The sequence below is a fragment of the Delphinapterus leucas genome, chromosome 7 (genome assembly GCF_059928025.1).
Source record: "Delphinapterus leucas isolate spDelLeu-1000000601 "Yukka" chromosome 7, BTC_Dleu_Yukka2, whole genome shotgun sequence".
Classification (NCBI taxonomy): Eukaryota; Metazoa; Chordata; class Mammalia; order Artiodactyla; family Monodontidae; genus Delphinapterus; species Delphinapterus leucas.
In genome coordinates, this window is record NC_143135.1 from 51,692,920 (window position 1) to 51,720,835 (window position 27,916).

The 27,916-nt window shown below is 42.3% G+C and overlaps 2 protein-coding genes across 2 annotated transcripts in view; one reads left to right on the top strand and one right to left on the bottom strand.

The window, feature by feature from the left end:
• PPME1 (protein phosphatase methylesterase 1) overlaps nt 1–13,390 on the top strand; it is a 76,288-nt gene extending 62,898 nt beyond the window's left edge. The window contains exons 10-14 of the mRNA XM_022593795.3: nt 5,014–5,143; nt 6,044–6,088; nt 10,078–10,142; nt 10,770–10,837; nt 12,181–13,390. Of these exons, the coding sequence (XP_022449503.1) occupies nt 5,014–5,143; nt 6,044–6,088; nt 10,078–10,142; nt 10,770–10,837; nt 12,181–12,199 (327 nt within the window). The 3' untranslated portion in view covers nt 12,200–13,390. The remainder of the gene's footprint in view (nt 1–5,013; nt 5,144–6,043; nt 6,089–10,077; nt 10,143–10,769; nt 10,838–12,180) is intronic.
• A 5,862-nt stretch (nt 13,391–19,252) lies between these two features.
• Nucleotides 19,253–27,916, bottom strand: part of P4HA3 (prolyl 4-hydroxylase subunit alpha 3) — a 42,564-nt gene continuing 33,900 nt past the window's right edge. The window contains exon 13 of the mRNA XM_022593796.3: nt 19,253–27,757. Within this exon, the coding sequence (XP_022449504.2) occupies nt 27,687–27,757 (71 nt within the window). The 3' untranslated portion in view covers nt 19,253–27,686. The remainder of the gene's footprint in view (nt 27,758–27,916) is intronic.

The window sequence follows — 27,916 nt, forward strand, 5'->3', positions numbered from 1 at the left end:
GACCTTTTCTCACATGTTAACACTACAGAAACTGAGACTCAGAGATGAAGAGATTTGTTCAGGGTAATCAATTAGTGTTTAGTAGATTTGAGACTGATACAAACTATCAGTTACGTTTTACCTTTTATGTGCTAGGATCTATACTGAATGCTTCACATTAATATCTCTAGTTCTCATTTTGCCTCTGCATTGTAGGTATTAACACTGTTTTACAACTCAGATGCAGATACTTGCTTATGGTCACATATAAATGTTAGTGCTAAAACACATCTAGATCCTCTGGTTTTTAATTCCAACTCATTTTTTCCTTATAATTTTTTATAGGGCCTATTGTATGGGGTTTTATGAACTCCAGCAGTTTTGTTAGGAGGTCAAACTGAGGCATATCAGTCAATGAGGAGCATAGCTAAACAGTCTCCACCTGAGGAAGGACACAGAGAAACTCTAGTAGTCAACAACTTCTTGCAACTAGTAGATAAGTCCTGAGATCTGATGCACAGCACAGTAATTATAGGCAACAATACTGTATTATAAACTTCAAAGATGCTAAGACACTAGATCTTAATTGTTCCCACCACAAAAAAATGATAATTATATGACATGTTAGAGGTGTTAGGTAACACTATGGTGGTAATCATATTGCAATATATAAATGTATCAGATGAACATGTTGTACACCGTAAACTTAAACAATGTTGTATGTCAGTTATATCTCAAAGGAAAAATAAATAAAAATGATGGAGAAAATGTTAATAATGCCAATTAAACTTAACAACAACAGCACAAAAAACCGGGCAAAGCTTCATAGGGGCATCTCTGTTTAGCACAATATAAAAAGTTGTGTTTCAAATGACCCTGAGGCATACATAAGAGGTCAGTTGCATCCACTCTGCTCTGTAAAAGAAAACAAGCTATACATTTTTATTGGGGATGGGGAGAATCTAATACAAAATGGTTAAAATACAGAAAAGAAAGGGAAAACATTTAAGCTTTGATCCTTAAAGGAATAAACTTCACTTGTCCAGGAGATATTCCTTTGTGCATAAATCTCTTTCTTTTTCGGACTGCTTTATTGAAAGGTAACTCATCCAAAGTATACCATTCAGTGATTTTTAGTACAGTCACAGTTGTGCAACCATCACAACAATCTAATCTTAGAACATTTTCGTCACTTTTAAAAGAAATGTCTTACTCATTTGCAGTCATTTTCCATTTCTCTCCATCCTTTCCAGATCTAGGCAATCACTAATCTACTTTCCATCTCCACAGATTTGCCTAATCTGAGCATTTAATATAAGTGGAATTATGCAGTATGTGATCTTCCATGACTTCCATTCCATCGCATAATGTTTTCCAGGTTCATTCTGTTGTAGCATGTATCAGTACTTCATTCCTATTTATGGCTGAATAATATTCCATTGTATAGATAGACTTTTTTTTCAGATTTATTGAGGTATAATTGCCAATTAAAATTGTAAGATATTTAAAGTGTACAATGTGATGAACAGATGCATTGTGAAAGGATACTCCTCAATGAGTTAACACATCCATCACCTCACAGATTTACCTTTTTTGTGTGTGTTTTTGAGGACATTTAAGTTTACTCTCTTAGCAGATTTCAGTTATACAATACATTATTGTCAACTATAGTCACTATAATTGTGTTTTATATTAATTAGATCCTCAGACCTTTTTCATCTTATAACTGAAAGTTTATACCCTTTTACCAACTTCTATCTATTCTTCTACCTTCCAGCCTCTGGCCTGGTAACCACTTTTTTTTTTTTTTTTTTTTTTTTTGCGGTATGCGGGCCTCTCACTGTTGTGGCCTCTCCCGTTGTGGAGCACAGGCTCCGGACACGCAGGCTCAGCAGCCATGGCTCACAGGCCCAGCTGCTCCATGGCATGTGGGATCTTCCCAGACCGGGGCATGAACCCGTGTCCCCTGCATTGGCAGGCAGACTCTCAACCACTGCGCCACCAGGGAAGCCCCTGGTAACCACTTTGATAGACCACACTTTTAATCCATTCATCAGTTAATGGACATGTGGGTTATTTCCACTTTTTGTCTATTAGGAATAATGCTGATATAAACATTCAAGTAAAAATTTTTGCATGGGCATAGGTTTTTATTCTCTTGGGTATATACCTGTGAGTGGAATTGCCGGATGGTAACTCATTTGAGGAACAGCCATTCTGTTTTCCAAAGTGCCTGCATCATTTCATATTCGCACTAGCAGTGTATGAGGGATCCAGTTTTTCTGTATCCTTGCCAGCACTTATTACTGTCTTTCTTTTTGATTATAGCCATCCTAGTATGAAGTGGAATCTCATATCTGTGGTTTTGATTTACATTTTTCTAATGACTGTTGATGTTGAGCATCTTTTCATGTGCTTATTGGCCATTTATGTATCTTCTCTGGAGAAATATCTCTTCATATCTTTTGCCCATTTTTAAATAGGGTTATTTGTCATTTTATTATTGAGTTGTATTTGCGGATGAAATCTAGTATGCATTTGGGAGCGGCTTGTGAGATTATGCTGTCTCTGTGGAGCTGATCTCTTATAAATGACTCATAAATGGGAAGCACTGCATGCAGTAGGACAGGCTGAGGTTCCAAGTTGAAATGACAATTAGTGTTCATTTCAAAGTGTCCTGTGTCTAGAAAATATTAATAGAAGAGAATAGAATGAGTTGTTTAGTGAGATCTAGAAGATCCAAGTTTCCTGACTCCCCATCCAGTGATCTTTTTTTTTAAATTGTGGTAAAAAACACACACAACATAAAATTTACCATCTTAACCATTTTAAAGTGTATAGTTCAGTAATATTAAATATATTCACACTGTTGTGCAACCAGTTTCCAGAATTTTCTTATCTTGCAAAACTGAAACTCTGTACCCATTAAACAACAACTCCCCTTTCCCGCTTCCCCCAACCCCTAATAATCACCATTCTACTTTCTGTTTCTGTGAATTTCACTATATTTTAGATACCTCATATAAGTGGACTCATATAGCATTTGTGATCATTAATGATCAATGCAAATCAAATCAAATGCAAATCAAAACCATAAATATCACTTTGTACCCATTAGGGTGGCTACTGCCAAAAAAACCCAAAATAACAAGTATTGGCAAGGACGTGGAGAAATTGGAACCATTGTGCACTATTGGTGGGATTACAAAATGGTACAATCACTATTAAACATGGTATGGCAGTTACTCAAAAAATTAAAAATAGAACTACGTTATGATCCAGCAATCTCACTTTTGGGTATATACCCAAAAGAAATGAAAGCAGGGTCTTGAATAGATATTTGCACACCCATGTTCATAGCAGCTGATCTCTTAATAATAAGTGCTGTTGGAACATCTTTTCATGTACTTATCAGCTGTTTGTACATCTTCTTTGGAGAAATGTCTGTTCAAGTCCTATGCCCATTTTTAAATGAGGTTATTTGATTTTTTTTGTTGTTGAGTTACAGGAATTCTTTTATGTCCTTTGGATATTAACTCCTTATGAGATACATGACTTGCAGATATTTTCTCCGATTCAGTGGTATGCCTTTTCACTCTATTGATTGAGTTCTTTGATGCACAAACGTTTTTAAGTTTGATATAGTCCATTTATCTATTTTTACTTTTGTTGCCTCTGCTTTTGGTTCCATAACCAAGAAATCATTGCTAAGTCCAATGTCGTGAAAAGTTTCATGATGCTTTCTTCTAGAACTTTTACAGTTGTAGGTTTTTATATTTAGGTTTTAATCCATTTGAGTTAATTTTTGTATGTTGTCCAACTTCATTCTTTTGCTATGGATATCCAGTTTCCCCAGCACCATTTGTTGAAAAGAGTGTCCTTTCTCCATTGAGTAGTCTCAGCATCCTTATCAAAGATCATTCGACTGTATATGTGAGAGTTTATTTCTGGGCTCTCGAAGTTTTTATTCCATTGCTCTATTTGTCTGTCTTTATATCAGTACTATGCTGTTTTGATTACTGTAACTTTGTAATATATTTTGAAATCAGAGAGCATGAGTCCTCCAATTTTGTTCTTCTTTATTAAAATTGCTTTGGCTATTTGGGGTCCCTTGAGATTCTATATGAATTTTAGGATGAATTTTTCTATTTTTGCAAAAAATGCCATTGGGATTTTGATATTGTGTTAAATCTGCAGATCATTTGGGTAGTATGAACATCTTAACCATGTGGTGATCTTTAATACAATATATGCTGTCTCATGCTCACTTCTAGATTTTCATATTTTGGTTGATATGTGGTCATCTAATTATTTCAGTTATAATATTTCAAAATTTTGATGCAGAAAAGTATAGAGAACCTTTTATTTGTTCAGCTTGTATTTGATGAGTGCATACTCTGTGCCATCTACTTTATATTGAGATTTAACAGATATTGACAGTTTGTCATATTTGTGTCAGTTTTCCTTTTTTAAATTACCATTGCAGGAACATTATATCATTGTCATAAATAAAAATGTAAGAAAACATGTTCTATGAACAAATCAACATATTTTCAGTTTTCCCTTCCAGTTCTTTCCCAAAGTATACCATATTTTTCCAGTAGTAATCCTAACTTAGATGACATGTTGTACTCTGCTTCTTTCACTTAATATTATATTGTAAGCATTTTTCATACTACAGTGTGTTTTTGTAGTTATTCTTCTGATGATGTGTTCTTTTTGCCAAATGAGTATAAGAAGCTCAATCTTGGCCTTACCATTTACTAGGTTTGTGATCTTAAGAAAGTTTCCTAGGTTCACTGAAACTAATAGAAGTAAAAAGTAAACTTCTGATTATCTAAACATGGAAATTACAACAATAACCTATGTCACAAGGCTGTTATAAGGATTAAATGTATATTAAAATGTCAGGGACACGGTAAGCTCTTAATATGTGCTAGTTTCCTTCCCTTTCCTTTTCCCAGGGACCTAGTTTTTATCCTGTTCCTCCAGGGGTTGCCCTCAGAGACTCAAAACTTGCTCTTATTCCTCCAGACCAAGAAAGACCATCCTTACACTTGGAGAATTGAACTGGCAAAAACAGAAAAATACTGGGATGGCTGGTTCCGAGGCTTATCCAATCTCTTTCTTAGTTGTCCTATTCCGAAATTGCTGCTCCTGGCTGGTAAGTGTGTATGTGTTTTTATTAGTCAGCTTGGGCTGCCATAACAAAATACAATAGACTGGGTGGCTTAAACAACAGATTAATTTTTGCACAGTTCTAGAGGCTGGAAGTCTGAGATAAGGGTTCCAGACTGGTCGAGTTCTGCTAAGAGCTTTCTTACTGACTTGCAAACAACCACCTTTTCACTGTGTCCTTACATGGCAGAGAGAGCGAGAACAAGCTAGCTCTCTGCTGTTTATTCTTATAAGGACACTAATCCTGTCCTGTGAGGGCCCTACCCTTATGACCGCATTTAACCTTAATTACTTCCTCATTTAACCTTAATTACTTCCATATCTCCAAATATGGTCACATTGTGAATTAGGCCTTCATCATATAAATTTGGGGGGAACACAGTTGAGTCCCTAGCAGTGTATGTATATTGTCATCTCAGCATGTCTTTGTTAAAACTATTTACCAAATGGGTAGCAACTTCCAAAGTGAAGTACCATCCTCACTCATTTGTGCCCTTTCTCCTCCCTTTGCCAAATCCCTAAACCTAACTAAGCATAAGCATCCACCTGGGATGGCCGAATTCTGGCCTGGCCTCTACCTGGTCAAGCCCAAGTCCTTCTCCTTGAGTGGTATAAGGATATTCTGAGTATAATGGAAATTTGAAAAGTAAAACCCTATTTTCAGAAACCAGCTTAAACAAGCAAAGTGGTTACGGGGAACCTCAGCCTAGAAAGCTTCATGTGGTGAGAATATACCCTCAGGGAGTTAGGATTGGCATTAACATGAATTGAGAATGTCATCATGTTTACAACTCTAGCAATTTTTTCTTCATTATTGAACAGCAAAGCCTATCTCACACAGCTTTTTTCTAGCAAGCTACTTATGGATTCTCTTATTTTGTTCTAGGTGTTGATAGATTGGATAAAGATCTGACTATTGGCCAAATGCAAGGTAAGCTGTGAAGAAATTATGTTCCTAGGTCCCCTGAGGGCAGAGAAATGGGCAGAGTCATGTGGAAATTTTCCATCTAAAAATGGGAATTGTACTACCACATATGCCTCAGAGTTGTAAGGATTAAAGTGAGGCAATGTCTTTGAAAGGGGCATTATAAACTATAAAGTACTCTGTGTAAATATACAATATTGTGAAAGATATTCTGAATACTGATCAGTATTTTTATTATTGTTCGAATTCTTAGGAAAGGGAAAGGTCCAAGATAACCCAGATACAAAAAGGTTGAACTCTATTTAGAAGACAGCATAATGAGGTGGTAAAAGCAAGGGCTCTGAGAAATGCGTTTGAGTATTGCTTCCTTCCTACTAATTTTTTTGACCTTGGGCAAGTTACTTGACCTGCCTTAGCTTTAGTTTTCTTGGTCTATAAAATGAGAAAATTGATGGCAACCTCACAAGGATTGTGAGGTATAATGAGTAGGAAAGTGACATGTTGTGCTTAGGTCCAGGTGTATTGGCTAGATGACTGTGGAGGTAGTGGAACCAATTTCATGGAAGCTTTTGGCTTTAGTACAGATGAAAGGCCTGGTGAAGGTGAAGTCAGTAGTCACTGGCAACTTTGGGTTATAGGAAGAAGAGGTGCTAACTCCAAGGCCAAGGTTTCAAGCTTAAGCAGATTCTGTTCTTGACCTTCCTTCTTTTCTATTTACTCTCCCTGGGCAATCTCATGGCTCTCATTTATACCCTGATAACTCCCAAAACTAAACATCTGATTCATACCTCTCCATGTATCAAACCTGCTGGACATCTCTACTTGGATGTCTCATGGGCCCCTCAGACTGTTCCTTGAGCTGTCCTCAAGCTCTCCACAGAGAAGGGGGCTATTTTCCTTGATAATAGTTGTTCAAAGGCCTCTGAATGATTTATCAAACTCTGACCTTAGACCTTCATACCATACCCTTCCCTTCCCCCAACTACATAGTGTCCTGAGGCCTTGAGCAGGACCATGGGCTGGGACTATGTGATTTTTTTGGCACTGATGTTGGTAATTCTATTTTATTTTTTAATTTATTTTCGGCTGCATCAGGTCTTTGTTGCTGCACGTGGGCTTTCTCTAGTTGCGGCGAGCGGGGGCTACTCTTCGTTGTGGTGCATGGACTTCTCATTTCGTTGGCTTCTCTTGTTGCGGAGCACGGGCTCTAGGCATGCAGGCTTCAGTAGCTGTGGCATGTGGGCTCAGTTGTTGTGGCTCGTGGGCTCTAGAGTGCAGGCTCAGTAGTTGTGGCGCACGGGCTTAGTTGCTCTGCGGCATGTGGGATCTTCCCGGACCAGGGCTCAAACCCCAGTCCCTTGTATTGGGAGGCGGATTCTTAACCACTGTGCCACCAGGGAAGTCCTGATGTTGGTTATTCTGAGCCTAGACATTTTTCCGTAAATTCAATTAAGCAAACCTTTTCTAAGCAAGAAAAGACCTAGGTGTAAGACCTGTGCTTGATGCTGAGCACACAGAAGAATCAGACATAGCTCTTGATACTATCTGAAAGCAGTTAATCTTGACTAGAATAGCATTTGGAATCAGTGTTGATCACCAGCCTTGGAAGCAGACAGTCCTGGGTTTGAATCACTCTTACTGGTTTTGTGGCCCGAGTGGATTGCTGACTTCCTTAATTCTGAGTTTCTTCATCTATTGAATGGAGATAATGAAATAATTCAATTGTGTGAGGTTTAAATGAGAAAATGTGGGTGAAGTAAAATAAATGATGGCTTCATTGTGTCTAGGAGGCACTCCTGATACCTCATTAAATCCCTCCTGTTTCCCCAGTAAGGTTTATGCCAAGACCACCTTCTCTTTCAAAGCATCCCATGAGTATGTATAGAGAGTAGTGACATCCATAAAACAAAAGGAAATGGCTAAATCACCACAGATTTCAAACCACAGCTTTCCCAGCACTGTTTAAACCAGCTGAAATAGTTGCTGAATCCTAGAAATCCAGCACTCATTGATGGTGCAACTTAGGTGAATGATTTAGGCTCTCTGAACCTAAAGTTCCTCATCTGTAGGATAGGCGGGGAGGGGCTTCCCTGGTGGCACAGTGGTTAAGAATTCACCTGCCAGTGCAGGGGACATGGGTTCAAGCCCTGATCCTGGAAGATCTCACATGCCGTGGAGCAACTAAGCCCGTGTGCTACAACTACTGAGCCTGTGCACTAGAGCCCGCGAGCCACAACTGCTGAGCCCACATGCCACAACTACTGAAGCCTGCGCGCCTAAAGCCCGTGCTCCGCAACAAGAGAAGCCACCGCAATGAGAAGCCCACGCACTGCAATGAAGAGTAGCCTCCACTCGCAGCAACTAGAGAAAGCCCGCATGCAGCAACGAAGACCCGATGCAGACAAAAATAAATAAATAAAATAATATGGAGTTGGAAATATGCCCACCTCATAGAATAATTGTGAGGATTACCCATGATTATGTTATTTTATGTGTACTGGGTACAGCATTGTTAGTATGTGTGAGCTCTCCCTGATTCCTTATACCCACTCTTCCAAAGAGGAGTGAAAAATGCAGCCCCAGTCATCAAGGTTTGAGTTTTAAGTTTTATCAGGTTATTTGCTCGATCGTTCATTCATCCAAAACTTACTAAGCGCTTATTTAATATCTAGCCCTGGGTTGGGCCCTATTAGGGATATAGAGCAAGTAATGATATTAGCCCTGTTCTTATAGAAATGACACACTCCTGGGGGGGGCAGGCACCAGTGGCATATAGATATTAGTTTACAGAACAACAGGGGCACAAGCTGCTCTGTGTTTGGATCCATTAAATGCATTAACAGTAGTACATTAGGAGATACAGGGGAGTGGGGACTAGGCTGGAGCACCCAGCGGCAGCTTACTGCAGGAAGAGGGGCATAAGCAGGACCTTACTGGAGGGAATGGTCTTAGTTCCTCTGCTGTCTAATTAAGTGGCCTTGGGCAAATCACTTCACTAATCAAGGCCTTGGTTTCATCATCTCAAAAAAGAATTTCAGTATTTGTCCTGCTTAATTTTATAGGGTAAATTTGAGAATCAACTTAAAAAATGGGTAGATGAGTATTTTGAAAAAAGATTTTAAAGCACTGTGTAACTGGGGTAAGAATCCCAGAATGTGATAGCCAGAAGGACTTCCAGAGCTTACTCCCTTATTCTGAGGCTCTGAGAGTCTGCTCTCTCTACCTGTGGGAGCTCTGGGTCCCGTATTCTTTAGTCTCCTTAGAGATCTTGCTTTATCAATCATTTCTGTTCATTCTTAATAACTGTCACATTAGTTGTGAGCTTACAGTGTTCTACAGGACAGTGTGAGAAAGTGCCTAGTACCGTGTCTGGCACATAGTTAAGCACTCAAATGGTAACTTATTATTGTAATAATAAATCTCAAAGTCCTTAACATGGCCTACAAACCCCTTAATGGTATGGTGCCTGCTTACCTCTCCAGCCTCATTGTTAACTCTCATGAGCACCATGCCAAAGTTTTTCTTTTCAGGAGCAAATACCATTTCATCCTTCTTTCTTTGTGTAAGTTATTTTTTCTGTGTGGGAAGCCTTCCTGGATCCCTATTTGATTGCAAAGCCCCTCTTCTTGTGTTTTTCCAGTTCCGTATGCTCTGTGTTATCATAGGAACTACATGCTGCATTAAAATGTTGGTTTTTATGTTTTGCTCTCCCACTAGACTGTAGTGTATACAGGAACTGTTTCTATGTGTCTGGCCCAAAGCAAATGCATACTAAATAGGTGTAGAAAGAAAAAGTGAAGGGAAAATGATTTGCTCAAGGTTACAATTTCAAGTATTACCATCCTCCTCAAAGGCTAGGTGTAATTGGGTCCAGAGTATTGGCAGGGAGGGGATGGGGGAGTCCTGGCCTCCTGGAGGGACCTGTGAGGCTGCAGAGATGGTAAGGAGAGGACCATTTTAGTCCCTGAGGTGGCTTTGGTTTGTATCTTCCCCAGGGAAGTTCCAGATGCAGGTCCTACCCCAGTGTGGCCATGCAGTCCATGAGGACGCTCCAGACAAGGTGAGTCTGGTGCTTGATGAATGTAAAAGGACAACGTGGAATAACTGTGCGTCTCACAGAAGCTAGAACCAGCCTCTGAGTCACAGCCTGTGTCGCCTGCAGCAGCTGCTGTGGGGCCTACACAGATGGGACTCCACCAGCTCCCTAGACCTCTCCCTGGCGGCTGCTTCTGGTCTTGGCTTTGTGTGTATGGGCTGAGGAGTTACTGGCACCCTGCTGTTTCACCCAGGGCCCTACGGTTAAGATCTTAAGCTCTACTTCTCCATTGCCCCCGAAAGCCAGATGGTAGAAGGGATAATTGGGTAGAAACTGCTCCCTAAACCACAGTCACAGTTAGGAATTAATATGTGCTCCTCCTGTAGGAAAAAAGTGCTTTGTAACTCTAAGGGGATAAATAAGCCTTCACATCATTCCTCTTGACTTCTCTGGACCCATCCCTGGCAAATGGTGGGGAGGAGTCTCCCAGCCCTGCCAGGACCCAGGTCCTTTTGATTTCAGGCTCCTCAGAACTGTAGGACCCATGAGTCCACCAGAGAGCCTTACCTTCCAACAGAAGCCCACCAGACCTCCAAGGATGAACCCCGTTGCTACCCTTAACGTGGCCTGGAACATCTCTCCCTTTTCCAGGTAGCTGAAGCTGTTGCCACTTTCCTGATTCGGCACAGGTTTGCAGAGCCCATCGGTGGATTCCAGTGGTAAGGAAGTACAAAGGTTTAAGGAGCCCAGCAGTGCTCCAACAAAGAGATATTTGCAAGGTTATAGGTATCTCTGCCTTACCCCTGCCTGGTTTAGGTCACCTTGCCTTTCTTCTTCCTCTTCAACACAGAACCCAGCATGTGTGTTTCTGCAAAGCCATGGTTGGTTCTTTCCATGTGCTCTGGTTCAGTGAGTTGTTGCCTAGCTGACATTAAATGATGCCTAGTCCCCCACCCTCACTGTGATGCATACTTCTTCTTAAGATGCCCCTTCCTGTGGAGGCTGGGATGGGAATCCGTCCTTTTCCAGGCTCTCAGAGAAATTCAATATGCCTTCTCCGGCCCTGCTGCCAAGGAAGGTGGGGCAGGTCTTGAGGCTGTGTAGGGATCCGGAGCAGGGATTCCAACCCCAGCACGAGTAACATTTGGGTTGGGTAATCCTTTGTGGCGCGGGCTGTTCTGTGCACTGTAGCATGTTGAACAACATCCCTGGCCTTTACGTACCAGAAGCCGGTAGCACCCCTGAACACACACAGCTGTGACAGGCAAACATGTTTCTAGATTTTACCAAGTGTCTCAAGAGAGGCAAAGTCATTCCCAGTTGAGAACCACTGGGTCTAGAGGAACAAGGATGCCCCTCATCCTAGGAAGCTCTCCGTGTGATTAGGCAGACATAGTAGGTCTCTTTGTTGAGGAGGAGGAGGAAAAGAGGCATGGTGACCCAAACAACACGGTCCCGGCCCCACCTCAGGGAGCTCCCAGTCTTTGCTACAGGAGGCCCCTGATCCTCAGAGAGCCCACAGGCCTAATGAAGAGTCACACCTGCCAGTTGGGAAGTCTCTTATCTGATTTTGATGATGGTCTAGGGGAACTTGTTCCCCACCCTCAGGAAGTTTGAAGAAGAAAAAATGTTGAAGAAAAAGAAAGGGTTTCTGCATTAGGGAGTTCTGAATGCCAGGGCCTAGGAGGTGTGGATGACAGAGCAGGGTAGGCATTGGAAATGAGGACAGGAGCCTGGTACAGTGAGCCACACAAATGATTCCCTTATGCCAAACCACCCCTCAAGCAGCTGACCATTGATGGATCCCAGGAATCAAAATAAAGACTTAGTTTCGCTTAATAAGCAGCGTTTGGGGCCCCTGGCCCATTTGGAGCTGTGGTCAAATCGGCAGTACCCTGAGAGCAGACCCTGTGTCTTGCCCTGGATGGGGCTGAGAAGAGGTGGGAGAGATCTACAAAGGCCTTGGTGATCATTAGGGAGGGTTTCCTGGATGAGACAGGGTAAGCAGGGGGAAAGCTAGTGACGGTCACATTGTTTTCCACTCTCTTTCTACTCTTCACAGTGTGTTTCCTGGCTGTTAGTGACCTGCTCTCCTTCCCTCCCTCAACACTGAGCTCTGTTGTAAATACATCGCACCAGAGGCCACTGTGATGCCGCTGTCTCCTCCTCACCATCCTGCCCGACCATGTGACACCGGCTCCCTATAGACGGGCATCCCCAGATGTACAAACCCTTTCGTGTATTCCTGCCGAAAGCATTGTTTTCCAGGGCCTTTGACCAACATTGGTCTCCCCAGTTTAAGGCTCCCCAGCTCCTATCCCTTCCCTGTTCAGGGGTAGCCCCTGCCTGTCCTCCCTGCCTTGCCTAGGGTGAAGCCTCCATCAGAACCCTGGGCCCCTATTCCTGGCATTAGGCAATGCACCTGCGTCCATATGTTTCCCCAGGCTCAGGGACCTCCATTCCTTGAGATTGTTCTTGCCATGGTCCTGCCCTACCTCATGGGATGGACCACGTGCGGGATGGTCTTTATTTTTCCCTTTTAAATAAAATACCAGTCAGGTACCTTTTTATCCCTGTCTTACTATTCTAGGCTTGGAAGACCCAGCGGGGCCAGGATCTCATCCTTAGGTACAGGGGTGGGGGGTGGATAGCATCACAAGAAACCAGCCTGAAAATCAGGCCCGGCCAGTCCAAGCACATGGCCTCCCAACTGGGGAGGGCCCACGGTCCCACTCCCACATGTCTGGGCACCTGCCCTGGGCTGAGGCCAGGCTGCTCCAGGGGTCTCTTGAGCCCTCACCTGCCACAGGGCAACCCAGGTTGAATACAGCCCACGCACAAAGCCACAGGCTAAGGCCCGTGGAGTTGTTTTTAAGAATCAAATTGAACCATTTTCATAATTGGTCCCTGGAGGTGTGCAGAGTGCCCGCTTGCCTTTTCTAGACCCACAGCTTATCTTAGCCATTTGTGGTTTCCATGTTACTCTTCATAGAATCAGTGCAGCCCAGCATCCTCAATATTTGCCCTCTTCCAGCTGCCTCATCACAGCACTTCAGTCTCCCCCTGCTGCCAGGCACGCCATTCCCAAGGGCAGGGAGGGGCAGTCTCCTGCAGCCCATCTTTTCTGTGACTGTCTTAGGTGATGCGTAGCCCCCTCCACCTTTCGACCCAACAACTTCCTATTCCTGTCCTGCTGCAGGGTCTGAAGTCTGGGACCTACTTTCTTTGTTATTTATGATCTTGTTTAAAGAAAATAAATCTCCTAACCTTTATCTATCTGGTCTTTATGGAGTTGTCCTTATTTCTGTTGATCTGGGGGCAGGGAACATTTCACTGGATTTAGTCATCATAGAGCACCAGAAAAACCTCTTTCCTGTAGCCTATCAACATCTTATGCTCTGCCTGCTTCCCAGATCCATAATGCCCAGTGGAATGGACAGAACCAGCTTCCACTGCAGCCCGGGAGACCATATTCCAGTCCCATCTCTTCCAGTTATTTGCTGTGTTGACTTTGGCCCAGAACAGGACAGTCTGTACACCGTCCACATGACCTCAGGCACTCAGGGCTTTAAATCTGCCAACACCCAAACTTTGTCTACAACTTAGATATCTCCTGAACTCTGGATACTTCTAGAGTTACTAGATACCTAGATACTCTAGATCCATCTACTTCTCCATATCTCCCAGATGTCCAAAAGCCACTCATTGACCATTCCTAAAACCAAACTCACCTTCCCCCTAAAACTTGTTCTTCCACCCACGTTTCCTAACTCAGTAGTGATAGATACCACCATCTCTCCACTTGACCAAACCAGGCAGCCAAAGTGCCCTAGATGGCACCCTCTCTTACATCCATATCCAGTCTACCACCAACCCCTGTCCATTCTCTGTTCTATGATGTCTCCTTTCCTTGCCTCAGCCCCTCCCCTGGTTATCCTCTACATACTGTTGGAGTCCTCTTCCTAGTAGGCTTTGGAGCCAGGCTGCCTAAATTAGAACCTAAGGCCCATCCCTTACTGGCTGTATGAGATAGCTACGTACTCTCTCTCTTTGTGCTACAGTTTCCTCATCGGAAAAATGGAGATCAATAGTACCTACCCCACAGAGTCTTGAGGACTATGCAAGTTAATATAGGTTAAGTGGCTCTCTCAGTAACTGACACAGGGTAGGCACTGAATAAATAGTTCCTGTCATGTCAATCCCATATTATATTTAAGACCTTCTTTACTCAGAGTGGTTTGTGGGCCAGTAGCATCAGTATCATCTGGAAGCTTGTTAAAGATTTTGTCCCTACCCCAGACCTATTGAGTCGGTACTGATCTGCATTCCAACAGGCACATTAATCCTGAGAAGTTCTGGTTTAGATGTTCACTAAATATTTCTGAGTAAAGCATGAGCTCCCTAGCAGAGAAGAAAAGTGCCTTGTGTGTGATCTGCATCCTCTCACCAAGCCCTTTGGGGGTTGGGTGGGGAAAGGAGTGGGCCAAGGTCTCTTTGCTGGGCTGTGTGCACTCTGTCTACAGGGGGGCAGCATAGTCAAATGCACGGTTTTCAGGGACACACATCAGACACTTTTGTTCACCAGGCAAGTCATAATAGTCATCAAAGTTGATCATCAGCTAATTCACTTTACACATACCTGTTTAATCCTCACGGCAACCCTATGAGGTAAGTGATGTTCCTTTTACAGGTAGGCATTAGGTCCAAATTTGTATAGCTCAGAAGTGGTGGTGTCAGAATTCAAACCTAGGTTGTTTCCTCTTCACGCTGCCTCTTGGACAATATAGGGGACCCTGGTCAGAGTTCTTTTTGGTGAAGATACCTGGCAAGAGGATGATGACCAGCCTTGATGGATGGAGACTGAATGAAATGTTCATTGAGCTTTTTTTTTTTTTTTTTTTGCGGTAACTGGGCCTCTCACTGTTGTGGCCTCTCCCGTTGCGGAGCACAGGCTCCGGGCGCACAGGCTCAGCGGCCATGGCTCACGGGCCTAGCCGCTCCGTGGCATGTGGGATCTTCCCAGACCGGGGCACGAACCCGTGTCCCCTGCATCGGCAGGCAGACTCTTAACCACTGCGCCACCAGGGAAGTCCTCATTGAGCTTTGTATTAGATACTGTGCTAGTTACTTACATCTTTATCCTTTGTATCCTTGTGAAGTATGGGCATTATCCCCAGTTTATTATTATTATTTTTAAGTTCACATAAATTATATTTTTAAGTTGAAGTATAGTTGATTTACAGCATTGTGTTAGTTTCAGGTGTACAGTAAAGTAACTTGGTTATACACACATGTATATGTATTCTTTTTCAGATTCTTTTCCATTATAGGTTATTACAAGATATTGAATATAGTTCCCTGTGCTATGCAGTAGGTCCTTGTTGTTTTCTATTTTACATATAGTAGTGTGTATCTGTTAATCCCCAACTCCTAATTTATCCCTCCCTACCCCCACCTTTCCCCTTTGGTAACCATAAATTTGTTTTCTGTATCTGTGAGTCTATTTCTGTCTTGTAAATAAGTTCATTTGTATCATTTTCTTTTTTAGATTACACATATAAGTGATATCATATATTTGTCTTTGTCTGTCTGACTTAATGTGATAATATCTAGGTCCATCCATGTTGCTGCAAATGGCATTACTTCATTCCTTTTTTATAAGTAATATTCCATTGTTTATACATATACACACACACATATATATATATATATATACCACATCTTTATACATTTATCTGCTGATGGACATTTAGGTTGCTTCCATATCTTGGCTATTGTAAATAGCGCTGCAGTGAACATTGGGGTGCATATATCTTTTCGAATTAGAGTTTTTGTCTTTTCCAGATACATGCCCAGGAGTGGATCGCTGGATCATATGGTAACTCCATTTTTAGTTTTTTAAGGAACCTCCATACTGTCTTCCATAGTGGCTGTACCAATTTACATTCCTACCAACAATGTAAGAGGGTTCCTTTTTCCCCACACCCTCTCCAGCATTTATTATTTGTAGACTTTTTGATGATGGCCATTCCGACCGGTGTGAGGTGATACCTCACTGTAGTTTTGATTTGTATTTCTCAAATAGTTAGTGACCTTGAGCATCTTTCCATGTGCCTGTTGGCCATCTGTATGTCTTCTTTGGAGAAATGTCTATTTAGATTTTCTGTCCATTTGTGGATTGGGTTGTGTGTTTTTTTGATATTGAGCTCTATGAGCTGTTTGTATATTTTGAAAATTCTTTGTCAGTTGCATTGTTTGCAAAGATTTTCCCCATTCCATAGGTTGTCTTTTCGTTTTGTTTATGGTTTCCTTTGTTGTGCAAAAGCTTTTAAGTTTAATTAGGTCCCATTTTATTTTATTTTTAATAAATTTATTTATTTTTGGCTGCGTTGGGTCTTTGTTGCTGTGCGTGGGCTTTCTATAGTTGCCGTGAGCAGGAGCTACTCTTCGTTGAGGTGTGTGGGCTTCTCATTGTGGTGGCTTCTCTTGTTGCGGAGCATGGGCTCTCTGCGCATGGGCTTCAATAGTTGTGGCACGCAGGCTAAGTAGTTGTGGCTCACAAGCTCTAGAGCGCAGGCTCAGTAATTGTGGCGCATAGGCTTAGTTGCTCTGCGGCATGTGGCATCTTCCCGGACCAGGGATCAAACCCATGTCCCCTGCATTGGCAGGTGGATTCTTAACCACTGTGCCACCAGGGAAGCCCCATTTTTTAATTTTTGCTTTTATTTCCATTACTCTAGGAGACAGATCCAAAAAAATATTGCTGTAATTTATGTCAAAGAGTGTTCTATGTTTTCCTACAGGAGTTTTATAGTATCTGGTCTTACATTTAGGTCTTTAATCCATTTTGAGTTTATCTTATTAGGTCTTTAATCCATTTTGAGGTGTTAGAGAATGTTCTAATTTCAATCTTTTACATGTAGGTGTCCAGTATTTACCCAATTTAAAGGCAAGGAAAATTTTTTTTAACATCTTTATTGGAGTATAATTGCTTTACAATGGTGTGTTAGTTTCTGCTTTGTAACAAAGTGAATCATTTATACATATACATATATCCCCATATCTCCTCCCTCTAAGGCAAGGAAATTGAATTTCAGAGATGTGAAATGACTTGCCCACAGACATGGCTAGGAGATGGCAGCATCTTTGAGTGGTCCACTATACCCCAGCAGAGAGGGGACCATTCATATGTTCACATAACGTATCTTTAAGGAGCACCTGCTATGTTCTGGATGTAACAACATCCTTGTGAAGCCTACAGATCAGCACTCCATACTCAGGAAGAAAATAAAGGAGACCCTTGGACCCTTTGAATGAAGGAGTTCTACAAAGCCAGAAGGAACATATTTCGGTCAAACCAGGGGCCGTTCTGTCAGACACACACTTTAAGGAATGTCCAAGGAGAAATGTCCGAAAGGAGAAGGTAGGCAAATGGGTAGACACAGATCTAATGTTGAGGGCGGAGAATCTTGAGATTGAGAAGACTCAAAGGCATGAGGAGAGTTGGGCATGACTTGTGGTGTTATCCTCTTCTAAACCTGCAGTTATGAACATTTATTTGCTGATTAAGCAAACCTGAGCAGTTATTCTGTGCCAGGCCTCCAGTGGACTCTGGAGACAGAGATAAATAAATAATGAGACCCTTCAAATGAGCTCATAGTCTAGAGAGACCATTATAGAAACACTGCCCACATTGTATAAAGGGAAAGGGACAGGTAAACCTCTTTCGAAACAGGTCAGGGATGGTTTCACAAAGTAGGTAGCATCTGAGTTGAGCTTTGAAGCATCATCACAAAATGGAGGTGGAGAAAGAAGGGAAATACTTTGCAGGAAGAGGGGGCAGCATACACAAGCCCAGGAGACTTGAAAGTCAGTCTGATACAGCTGGTAGATTAGTACGATTAGTATGGCTGGAGTAAAAGCTGTAACAGGAGAGGCTGCAGGAGGCAGGTCATAAAGGCCTTGAGTGGCAAGATGGGGAGTTGCCAGAAGTTAAGGAAAGTCACTCTGGTATCCATGTAGGTGGACTGGCAGGCACCAGACTAGAGGCAGGGAGAGCAGTAAAGAGGCAGTGGTAGTCTAGGTAAAAGGCAAAGGTATACTTAACTAGACAGTGGCTGCAGGGTGAGATAAGGAGAAAGGCTTGATATTTTAGAGATGGAATGAACAAGACAAACTGATTTGGACAGTGAGGTGCCAAGGACCCTGAAGCTGGATTCAAGGGCCTGCCATCAGAACTGGGGGTGGGGAGTTAAAAGGTCACAACTTTTAACAAGGGGAAAGCAAGAAGAGCACCTACAACAGGAGTAGAGAAAGCAAACAGCAATCATACTCTTTCCTGCAGGGACAGTGTTTTGTTTGTAATCTTCGAGCCAACTCTTCTCCTGCCCCAGCTGGCTGCCTCGTCAGCAGCCAGAGTCAGCACATTCTCAGTCTGGGTCCTGGGCTCAGAAAGTTATGTAAACTCAAGAGGTTCCGATATTCCTAGAGCTGGCTTCCTCTCCCAGCAGTTTGCTAGAAACCCCAGCCTGCAGCCAGGTGAAACCTTGGAACCTGAGACTAGTCAAGTGGCTGGCCTCTTACAGGTGGATGTAGGGAACAGTTAACTGGGTAGTTAGCTGAGCAATGGGGGGAGAAAGTTTTTTCCTGATGATCAATGATGATACCACAAATCAATGGCTAATCAAATGTAAACATATATTAATTGACACAATACAGTATGTGCCATTTACAGAGCACATTTACAGCCTTTTGAGACCTCACAACTCTGTGGAGTGGGTAAGGCAGACAGATTAGCAGTGCCACCCTACAGATGAGGAAATGAGAGCTCTGATAAGGAAAGTGATTTGCCCAAGGTCACACAACAGCTCCCCCTTTCTCCCTGCCCCCAGCCCCTGGGAAACTCTATTTTACTTTCTGTCTCTGTGAGTTTGTCTATTCCAGGTACCTCATATAGGTGGAATCATACAATAATTGTTCTTCTGTGTCTGGTTTATTTCACTTAGCATAATGTTTTCAAGATCCATCTGTGTTAAATCATGTATCAAAATTTCATTCCTCTTTGTGGCTGAATAGTATTCCATCGCATGTACATGCCACATTTTGTTTATCCATTCATCTGTTGTTATACATACTTGGGTTGTTTCCACCGTTTGGCTATTGTGAATAATGCTGCTGTGAGCATGGGTGTATAAATATTTATTTTGAAGTCCCTGCTCTCAGTTCTTTTGGATATATACCTAAGAGAGGTATTACTGGGTTCTATGGTAGTTCCATGTTTAACTTTTTGAGGAACTGACAAACCATTTTCCACAGCAGCTGCAACATCAGCAATGCATGAGGGTTCCAATTTCTCCACATCCTAACACTTAGTATTTTTCCTTTTTTTAAAAAAAAAAAGTTATAGCCATACTAGTAAGTGTGAAGTGGTACTTCATTGTGCTTCTGTAATTTTTGTATTCCAAGACAGCTAGATGTGGGAGAAAGTGAGTGAGGTGACCCAGGGCAGAGCCCCCATAGAGGGCTCTGGAATTAGGAAAGTGGACTGATGCTGGCTGGCCCAGGCACTGGAGGCTGGCCCTGCCTGTCCCCAGGCCCACAACCCCAAGAGCCAGAGGGACTCAGGGAGCTGATAGAGAGGATGGCTTTTTCTGGCCTCAAGCACCAGAGGACTAACAGGCTCAGTGGCAGCCAGAGAAAGAATTGATTGAGCAGAGGCAGCAGGATAGATTGCCTTGCTCCTCCAGGATGAGCCCACTGACAATTCCTATTTCCTTTTTTGTTGCAAGAGGGTTAAAAATAGAAATTCCAGAACTCTAGAACCTGGAGAGCATTGTGGGAATTTCTAGGCTGATGGCATCCCCTAGGGGACAATGTGTGATTTTTAAAAGAATATTTAATATAATTTTTGATATGGTAAGGGGGAAAAAATCTGTTTTCTGAAACAGATTAAGGAACACAAAGTTAGAGAAAATCTCTCCTGAATGATGTGTCTGAATTTTCAAGACTAAAGAAATTTTTAGATTTATCAGAAGGGTATGGATTTTTTGAGTTTTTTTATACACTTGTGAGTTAGGGAGATAAGCTCCCACATCTCCATAACACACACACACACACACACACACACACACACACATGAACCTCCTTATCATTCAAGGCCTAAATCAAGTGTCACATGAGCCCATCACACCAGAGATGTAGTGATACCCCTTCCAGACATGTAACGTGTTGCGTGTCCCCTTTCCACTAGTATTGTCATTGTGTGGGTTTTCTTCTCTGGGAGCTCTTCAAGGATAGACAGTCAGAGTCATCATCTCCAGCCCCAGCAAAGGGCCAGGCACAGAGGCAACATCAGTAAAGCTTAATTGAATGAATGAGTGACAGCCACACATGAAATCTGTGCCCATGAAAACACCATCAAGGGTTGGTTGATTCCATCTTCTGCCCACTGTGCTCCTGTTCCAAGAAGCGGACAGGCATGGGTCTCTGAGCCCAGAAATCTGCCTTCTAGTCTTGGCTCTGCCACTGACACACTGTTTAACTATGGACAAGTCACTTCACCTTTCTGGGCCAGGGAAAGTAACTGCCGCCCTCTGGTCCCATAAGATGATAAGCAGTTGGACAGGAGGCATGATGGTCATTATTTTAGTTATGCCCCATCTCAAAATGTGGTGAGAGAGACAGTAGTTATCTATGGGGAGCCATCTGATCCATGCCCTTAAATCCTTAACCAAAAAGACACCTCATTCCTTTGAGATTATATTTGATTTCACCATGGGCTATCCATTTAAAATGCAAATATGCCCCTGGCAGGGACAGCAGGACCCTGTCACTCAGACCTTAGGGGGAGCAGGCCTATCAAGCATTTGATGGGAAGGGTCACATGATGAAGAAAGGGAATAAAAGAGGAGGGGGCAGAGGGGAAGAAGAGAAAGAGGCAGGCTCTACTTCCTCAGGGGGAGGAAGTTGTGGGGATCCCAACGTGAGGAAGGAGAGGTTAGAAGCAGCTGATGGCAGGAGATCTCCCTAGCTCCAAATCCGGCTCTGCTTCTAGCAGAGGTCTTTTCTTTGAGCCTCCTTTCCTGTCTTGCCAAAAGGGATGATAATTGTTGTGAATAAGATAAGGGAGATAAAATAGCCAGCACAGAGCAGGCATAAATGTTTGTCTCCTCCCCCAGCCCTTAGCTGATTTCCTCGTTTTTCTGAGTATACAGCAGTCTGCAGGCAAATGTCCCTCTGTCCCCACCTCACCCCCTCTCCTTTGGCTTCTCCCAGCTTGAGCAACCAAGGCCCCCGAACAGGGGACTCTTTGAGTGGTTCCATGAAAGGGCAGTTTGTGCTGGCTCCTCTTGGCATTGCTGGATAAGGGCCCCCCCAGAATCAACACCCTCTCACTTCCTCCTTCCAGACAGCTCTATCTGCCCCCTTGTGCGTGAATGGGGGACAGGTGAGGTGGCAGCTGCTCCCTGCCCTCTTCAGGCACATTCTCACTCTTTCTGTGTTCCTGGGGTCCCAATGTGGAAGCCCTCTCATCCCACTTCAGCCATAGGGTTCTCCCCTTTCTCCCAACTCCTGTGATCCTTAGGGTGAGCAGCCCCAGCTTTCTATTTGATTATATATAATTCTCTATTCTTATATGTGGGCATGTGCTAATTTTGCTTTAAGGGCAGTGAGCAGACCTCCTCATTTTATTGGAATCTCATGGGGCACCAAGCATGGGGCTGGTCACACAACAGGTGTTCTCTTTACATCTGTGGAATTGAGGTGATTTGTTCATGTATTCAGTACCTACATCTGACAGGGCTCTTAGCCGTTAGGCATTAGAGACACAATGGATAGATCTTTCAATGCCTGGGAAAAGGCTGGAGACTCCTTTCAAAAATTGTTGGCTCCGGGGCTTCCCTGGTGGCGCAGTGGTTGAGAGTCCGCCTGCCGATGCAGGGGACACGAGTTCGTGCCCCGGTCCGGGAAGATCCCACATGCCGCGGAGCAGCTGGGCCCGTGAGCCATGGCCGCTGAGCCTGCGCATCTGGAGCCTGTGCTCCACAACGGGAGAGGCCACAACAGTGAGAGGCCCTTGTACCGCAAAAAAAAAAAAAAAATTGTTGGCTCCAAAAGACATAATTGCTAATGGGAGCAAAGCAACCACAGCAAAATAACATGTAATTCAGACAACAGAGGGCTAGTTAAGATCTTTGGAGACATTCTTTTTGATGGCTGAGTAATATTATATTGTATATATATACCACATCTTCTTTATCCATTCATCTGCTGATGGACATTTAGGTTGCTTCCATGTCTTGGCTATTGTAAATAGTGCTGCAGTGAATGTTGGGGTGCATATATCTTTTCAAATTAGAGTTTTCTCTGGATATATGCCCAGGAGTAGGATCACTGGATCATATGGTAACTCTATTTTTAGTTTTTTAAGGAACCTCCATAGTGGCTGCACCAATTTACATTCCTACCAACAGTGTAGGAGGGTTCCTTTTTCCAGCATTTATTATTTGTAGACTTTTTTATCATGGCCATTCTGACTGGTGTGAGGTGATACCTCATTGTACTTTTGATTTGCATTTTTCTAATAGTTAGCCACGTTGAGCATCTTTTCATATGCCTGTTGGCCATCTGTATGTCTTCTTTGGAGAAACGTCTATTTAGATCTTCTGCCCATTTTTTGATTGGGTTGTTTGGGTTTTTTTGTTACTGAGCTGTATGAGCTGTTTGTATATTTTGGAAATTAATCCCTTGTCAGTCTCATCATTTGCAAATATTTTCTCCCATTCCATAGATTGTCTTTTTCTTTTGTGTATGGTTTCCTTTGCTATGCAAAAGCTTGTAAGTTTGATTATGTCCCATTTGTTTATTTTTGTTTTTATTTCTATTGCCTTGGGAAACTTATCTAAGAAAACATTGGTATGATTTATGTCAGAGAATTTTTTGCCTATGATCTCTTCTAGGAGCTTTATGGTGTCATATCTTATGTTTAAGTCTTTAAGCCATTTTGAGTTTATTTTTGTGTATGGTGTTAGGGACTGTTCTAATTTCACTCTTTTACATGTAGCTATCCAATTTTCCCAGCACCACTTATTGAAGAGACTGTCTTTTCTCCATTGTATATTCTTGCCTCCTTTGTTGTAGATTAATTGACCATAAGTGAGTGGGTTTATTTCTGGGCTTTCTATGCTTTTCCATTGATCTATACGTCTGTTTTTGTGCCAGTACCATATTGTTTTGATTACTGTAATTTTGTAGTATAGTCTGAAGTCAGGGAGCCTGATTCCTCGAGCTCTATTTTTCTTTCTGAATATTGCTTTGGTTATTCAGAGACTTTTGTGTTTCCATACAAATTAAAAATTTTTTGCTCTAATTCTCTGAAAAATGCCATTGGTAATTTGATAGGGATTGTGTTGAATCTGTAGATTGCCTTGGGTAGTATTGTCATTTTAATGATATTGATTCTTCCAATCCAAGAACATGGTATATCTTTCCATCTGATTGTGTCGTCTTCAGTTTCTTTCATCAGCATTTTACCGTCTTCAGAGTATAGGTCTTTTGCCTCCTTACGTAGGTTTATTCCTAGGTATTTTATTCTTTCTGATGTGATGGTAAATGGGATTGTTTCCTTAATTTCTCTTTCTGGTATTTCGTTGTTAGTGTATGGAAATGCAACAGATTTCTGTGTGTTAATTTTCTGCACCTTTACCAAATTCATTGATTAGCTCTAGTAGTTTTCTGCTAGTGTCTTTAGGATTTTCTGTGTATAGTATCATGTCATCTGCAAACAGTGACAGTTTTACTTCTTCTTTTCCAATTTGGATTCCTTTTATTTCTTTTTCTTCTCTGATTGCTATGGCTAGGACTTCCAAAACTATGTTAAATAAAAGTGGTGAGAATGGACATCCTTGTCTTGTTCCTGATCTTAGAGGAAATGCTTTCAGCTTTTCACCATTGAGTGTGATGTTAGCTCTGGGTTTGTCATATATGGCGTTTATTATGTTGAGGTGTGTTCTTTCTCTGCCCACTTTCTGGAGAGTTTTTACCATAAATGGATGTTGAATTTTATCAAAAGCTCTTTCTTCAGCTATTGAGATGATCATATGGTTTTTATTCTTCAATTTGTTAATGTGGTGTATCACACTGATTGATTTGCAGATATTGAAAATTCCTTGCATCCTGGGATAAAGCCCACTTGATCGTGGTGCGTGATCCTTTTAATGTATTGTTGGAGTTGGTTTGCTAGCATTTCATTGAGGATTTTTGCATTGATGTTCATCAGTGATACTGGCCTGTAATTTTCCTTATTTTGTGATATCTTTGGTTGTTTGTTTTTAGTATCTTTTTAGTTATTTTTATTTATTTTTTAACATCTTTATTAGAGTATAATTGTTTTACAATGGTGTGTTAGTTTCTGCTTTATAACAAAGTGAATCAGCTATACATATACATATGTTCCCATATCTCCTCCCTCTTGTGTCTCCCTCCCACTCTGTATCTGGTTTTGATATCAGGGTGATGGTGGCCTCATAGAATGAGTTCAGAAGTGTTTCTTCCTCTGCAACGTTTTGGAATAGTTTCAGAAGGATAGGTGTTAACTCTTCTCTAAACGTTTGGTAGAATTCACCTGTGAAGCTATCTGGTCCTGGACTTTGGTTTGTTGGGAGTTTTAAAATTACTGATTCAGTTTCGGTACTGGTACTGGTAATTGGTCTGTTCATATTTTCTGTTTCTTTCTAGGTCCATAGATGGACCTAAAGATTATCATACTAAGTAAAGTAAGCCAGACAAAGACAAATATCACGATATTGCTTATATGTGGAATCTAAAAAAATGATATAAGTGATGAACTTATTTACAAAATAGAAATAGACTCACAGACATAGAAAACAAGCTTATGGTTACCAAAGGGGAAAGGGGAGGAGGGATAAATTAGGAATTTGGGATTAACACATCTAAACTACTATATATAAAATAGATAACCAACAAGAGCCTACTGTATAGCACAGAGAACTATACTCAATATCTTGTAATAATCTATAAGGGAAAAGAATCTGAAGAAGAATATATATATATATATACACATATATACTGTATGTGAATCACTTCACTGTACACATGAAATCAACACAACATTGTAAATCAACTGTACTTCAATTTAAAAGATCTTCAGAGGCAGACCTGTATTCGAATCCTGCCTGTGCCACTTTATGTAACCTCAGGCAAGTTACACATTCTCTGCCCCAGTTTCCCTCATCTATAAAATGGAGATAATAGTACCTATTCATCGTGAGGATTGAAGGAGACAAGTACACCTCAGTTCTTATCACAGTGCTTGGCCAGTGGTAAACGGTCAGTATGTTACTAATGACAATGATAATAGTCATTAACATAAAGAATCTTCCCTGTAGTGAATCTTGTGAGAGATACTGAGTGCAACACCAGGAACCCAGGTTGGAGAAAGCTGTTAGAAAAACAGTTGAAGAAGCGTTCAAGAAAGAAACAAAATTATAAACTAGCTATGTACCAAGCCACAGTCAGTCCTATTTAGAAATAGCTACCTACTAAGTGTTTCTGGGGCTCCACAGACATACCACTTTCCCTGAACTGCTCTCACCTGCCTGAAGACAGATGCTCCAAAAGGAACTCAATTGTTAGAAATCCCCTCCTTAAGAGTTTCACCAACCAAGGAAGACTGACCCTTACCACAGGAGAAGAGACTACAAGTGGACACCACACCTAGATAAACTGTCACCATCACACCTCCTACCTATGGGCTATACTCTAAGGGCCCATTTATCATTCCTAGGAATCTAAGAGGGCTACATCCCCCCGTTCCCTCTTAAGATGATATTTCATCCCAAGTTCTAAGCCACCTCAGGGAGTTATTCATTTTCCTCTGGGTATCTCCCATGTATACATGATATATACATGTCACTAAGCTTATGGGTTTCCTTTTGTTAATATGTCTTTTATTACACAGGTTTCAGCTAAGAACTCAGAAGGGTAGGGGGAAAGTACTTTTTCTTCCCTACATCACAGTAATTTAGTAGGAGGGTTTCCAGAGTCCTGATGCATTCAGCGGAAATACTGGGGATGTGACCAGGTGCTCATGGAGGCTCTTCAGGAACCCGAATATCAGCACACCAGAACCTTTTCCTTGGGGCCCACAGAGCTCTGGGAGGCAGAAACCCTGACGTAAATGGTGCAGGGAGGGGGCAGAGGCAGCATAGTGTCTAAGCACCTAGTCCTTGACTTGTGTGGCTTCTTTGTGAGCAAGGCACACGCCCTAGCTCCCGTTGAGGAACCTGAGCCAAGTCGCCTGGAACGTTCTCTTTGCACAAGTCACTCATCAGTGCAGCCTTAGCTCATGCTAGTCCTTCTGCTGGGAAATGCTTCTCCTCACTAGACTCTGCCTATAAAAAAATTCTACCTGTCCTCCAAAGTACAACTCAAAGGAGGCCTTCTTATTCATTTATCCAAAAATATTTGCTGAATGCCTGCTTATTTGAAACAGACCTTTTTCTGGGGATACCAAGAGGTATAAGGAGTGCAGGCAGCCAGGCAAATAAACAAATAGTGAAATTCAGTGAGATGGGGGCTACAATAGAGGCATTTACAAAGTATAGAGGGGTCTTAAAGCATTCACCCTGCAGGGAAGGCCACTGGCCACAATTAAATGAATAAAGTAATTTCAAGAAAAGTGTTAGGAAGAAAACAAAGTTGGCTAATGTGAACGAAAGTGGCTGGAAGTTTGGGTGTCAGAGAAGGCCTCTGAAGCGGCACTGAGCCGAGAGTGGAATGGTGAGACCAGCAGCAGCGAACGCAAAAGGCCTGAAGAGTGGGACCCATGTTGGTTTTGAGGAATAGAAAGAATGTCTTGTGTCTGGAATGCAGTGAGAGGGGAGCCAAGATGAGATTACACATAAATAAAATATTATACTCTGCCTTTTTCACTCAATATTACAAAGTAAGAATGTTCTTGGTTGTGAAAAATGATTTGTAAACATCTTTAATGACTGTATTAAAACATTTTTAATGGCTGTATTAAAAAATCATTTTAAAAAAGTTATTTTCTGCTTTAAAAAAAATCATCACATGAGGTACACTCCTGATACAGAGACACCCCCTGCTCAGCCTTCAGCAGAAGTCAGTAGGCAGAAGGGCATATGGGGGTCAGGCACCACCTGCAGGTGTCCTCACTGCCACTTCTGGGCCCCTGGGGTCAAGGCTCAAGTAGCAAAAGCCCCAGTGACCAAACCCTGGAGACTGTTAATATGTCCTGTTCCCAAGAGAAAGTGTCTGAGCTCCAGAAACTTCTCTCTCCAGCCTCCTTGCCCCCTCCTTTCTATTGTTCATTCTACTGTGACTCATGGCTTGAGGAGAAACTGTTAAGTTCTCAGATGTCCCCTGCTAGAGACCACTTCCTTGTCTTCCATTTGCAAGGAATAGGCAATGCTGACAAAGGCCCTCCAGAAGCTTTGCTCTCCTTTCTCCTCTCTTACCATAGCTTTTGGCTTCTGGCTTCTCTGGAAAGCCAAAGGACTCCTCCAGCTTCTCTCTGCCAACATTTTAGTCTTCAGGGCTTGAGCTGCAAGGTCTGCGGAATTCCTGTCCATACTCGTGTATCCACTTGTTGGCCACTGGGGGAAATGGGGAGGAAGAAGAGCAGGCTTAGCGGAGCAGACAGTAGCGATGCTCGCTCACAGGGCCATTAAATTCCACACCCTTGGCAACTCACTTGCCTCACCCTGGTCCCAGCCCTACTATGGACTACAAGACATTGCTTCAGCAGCAGTAAA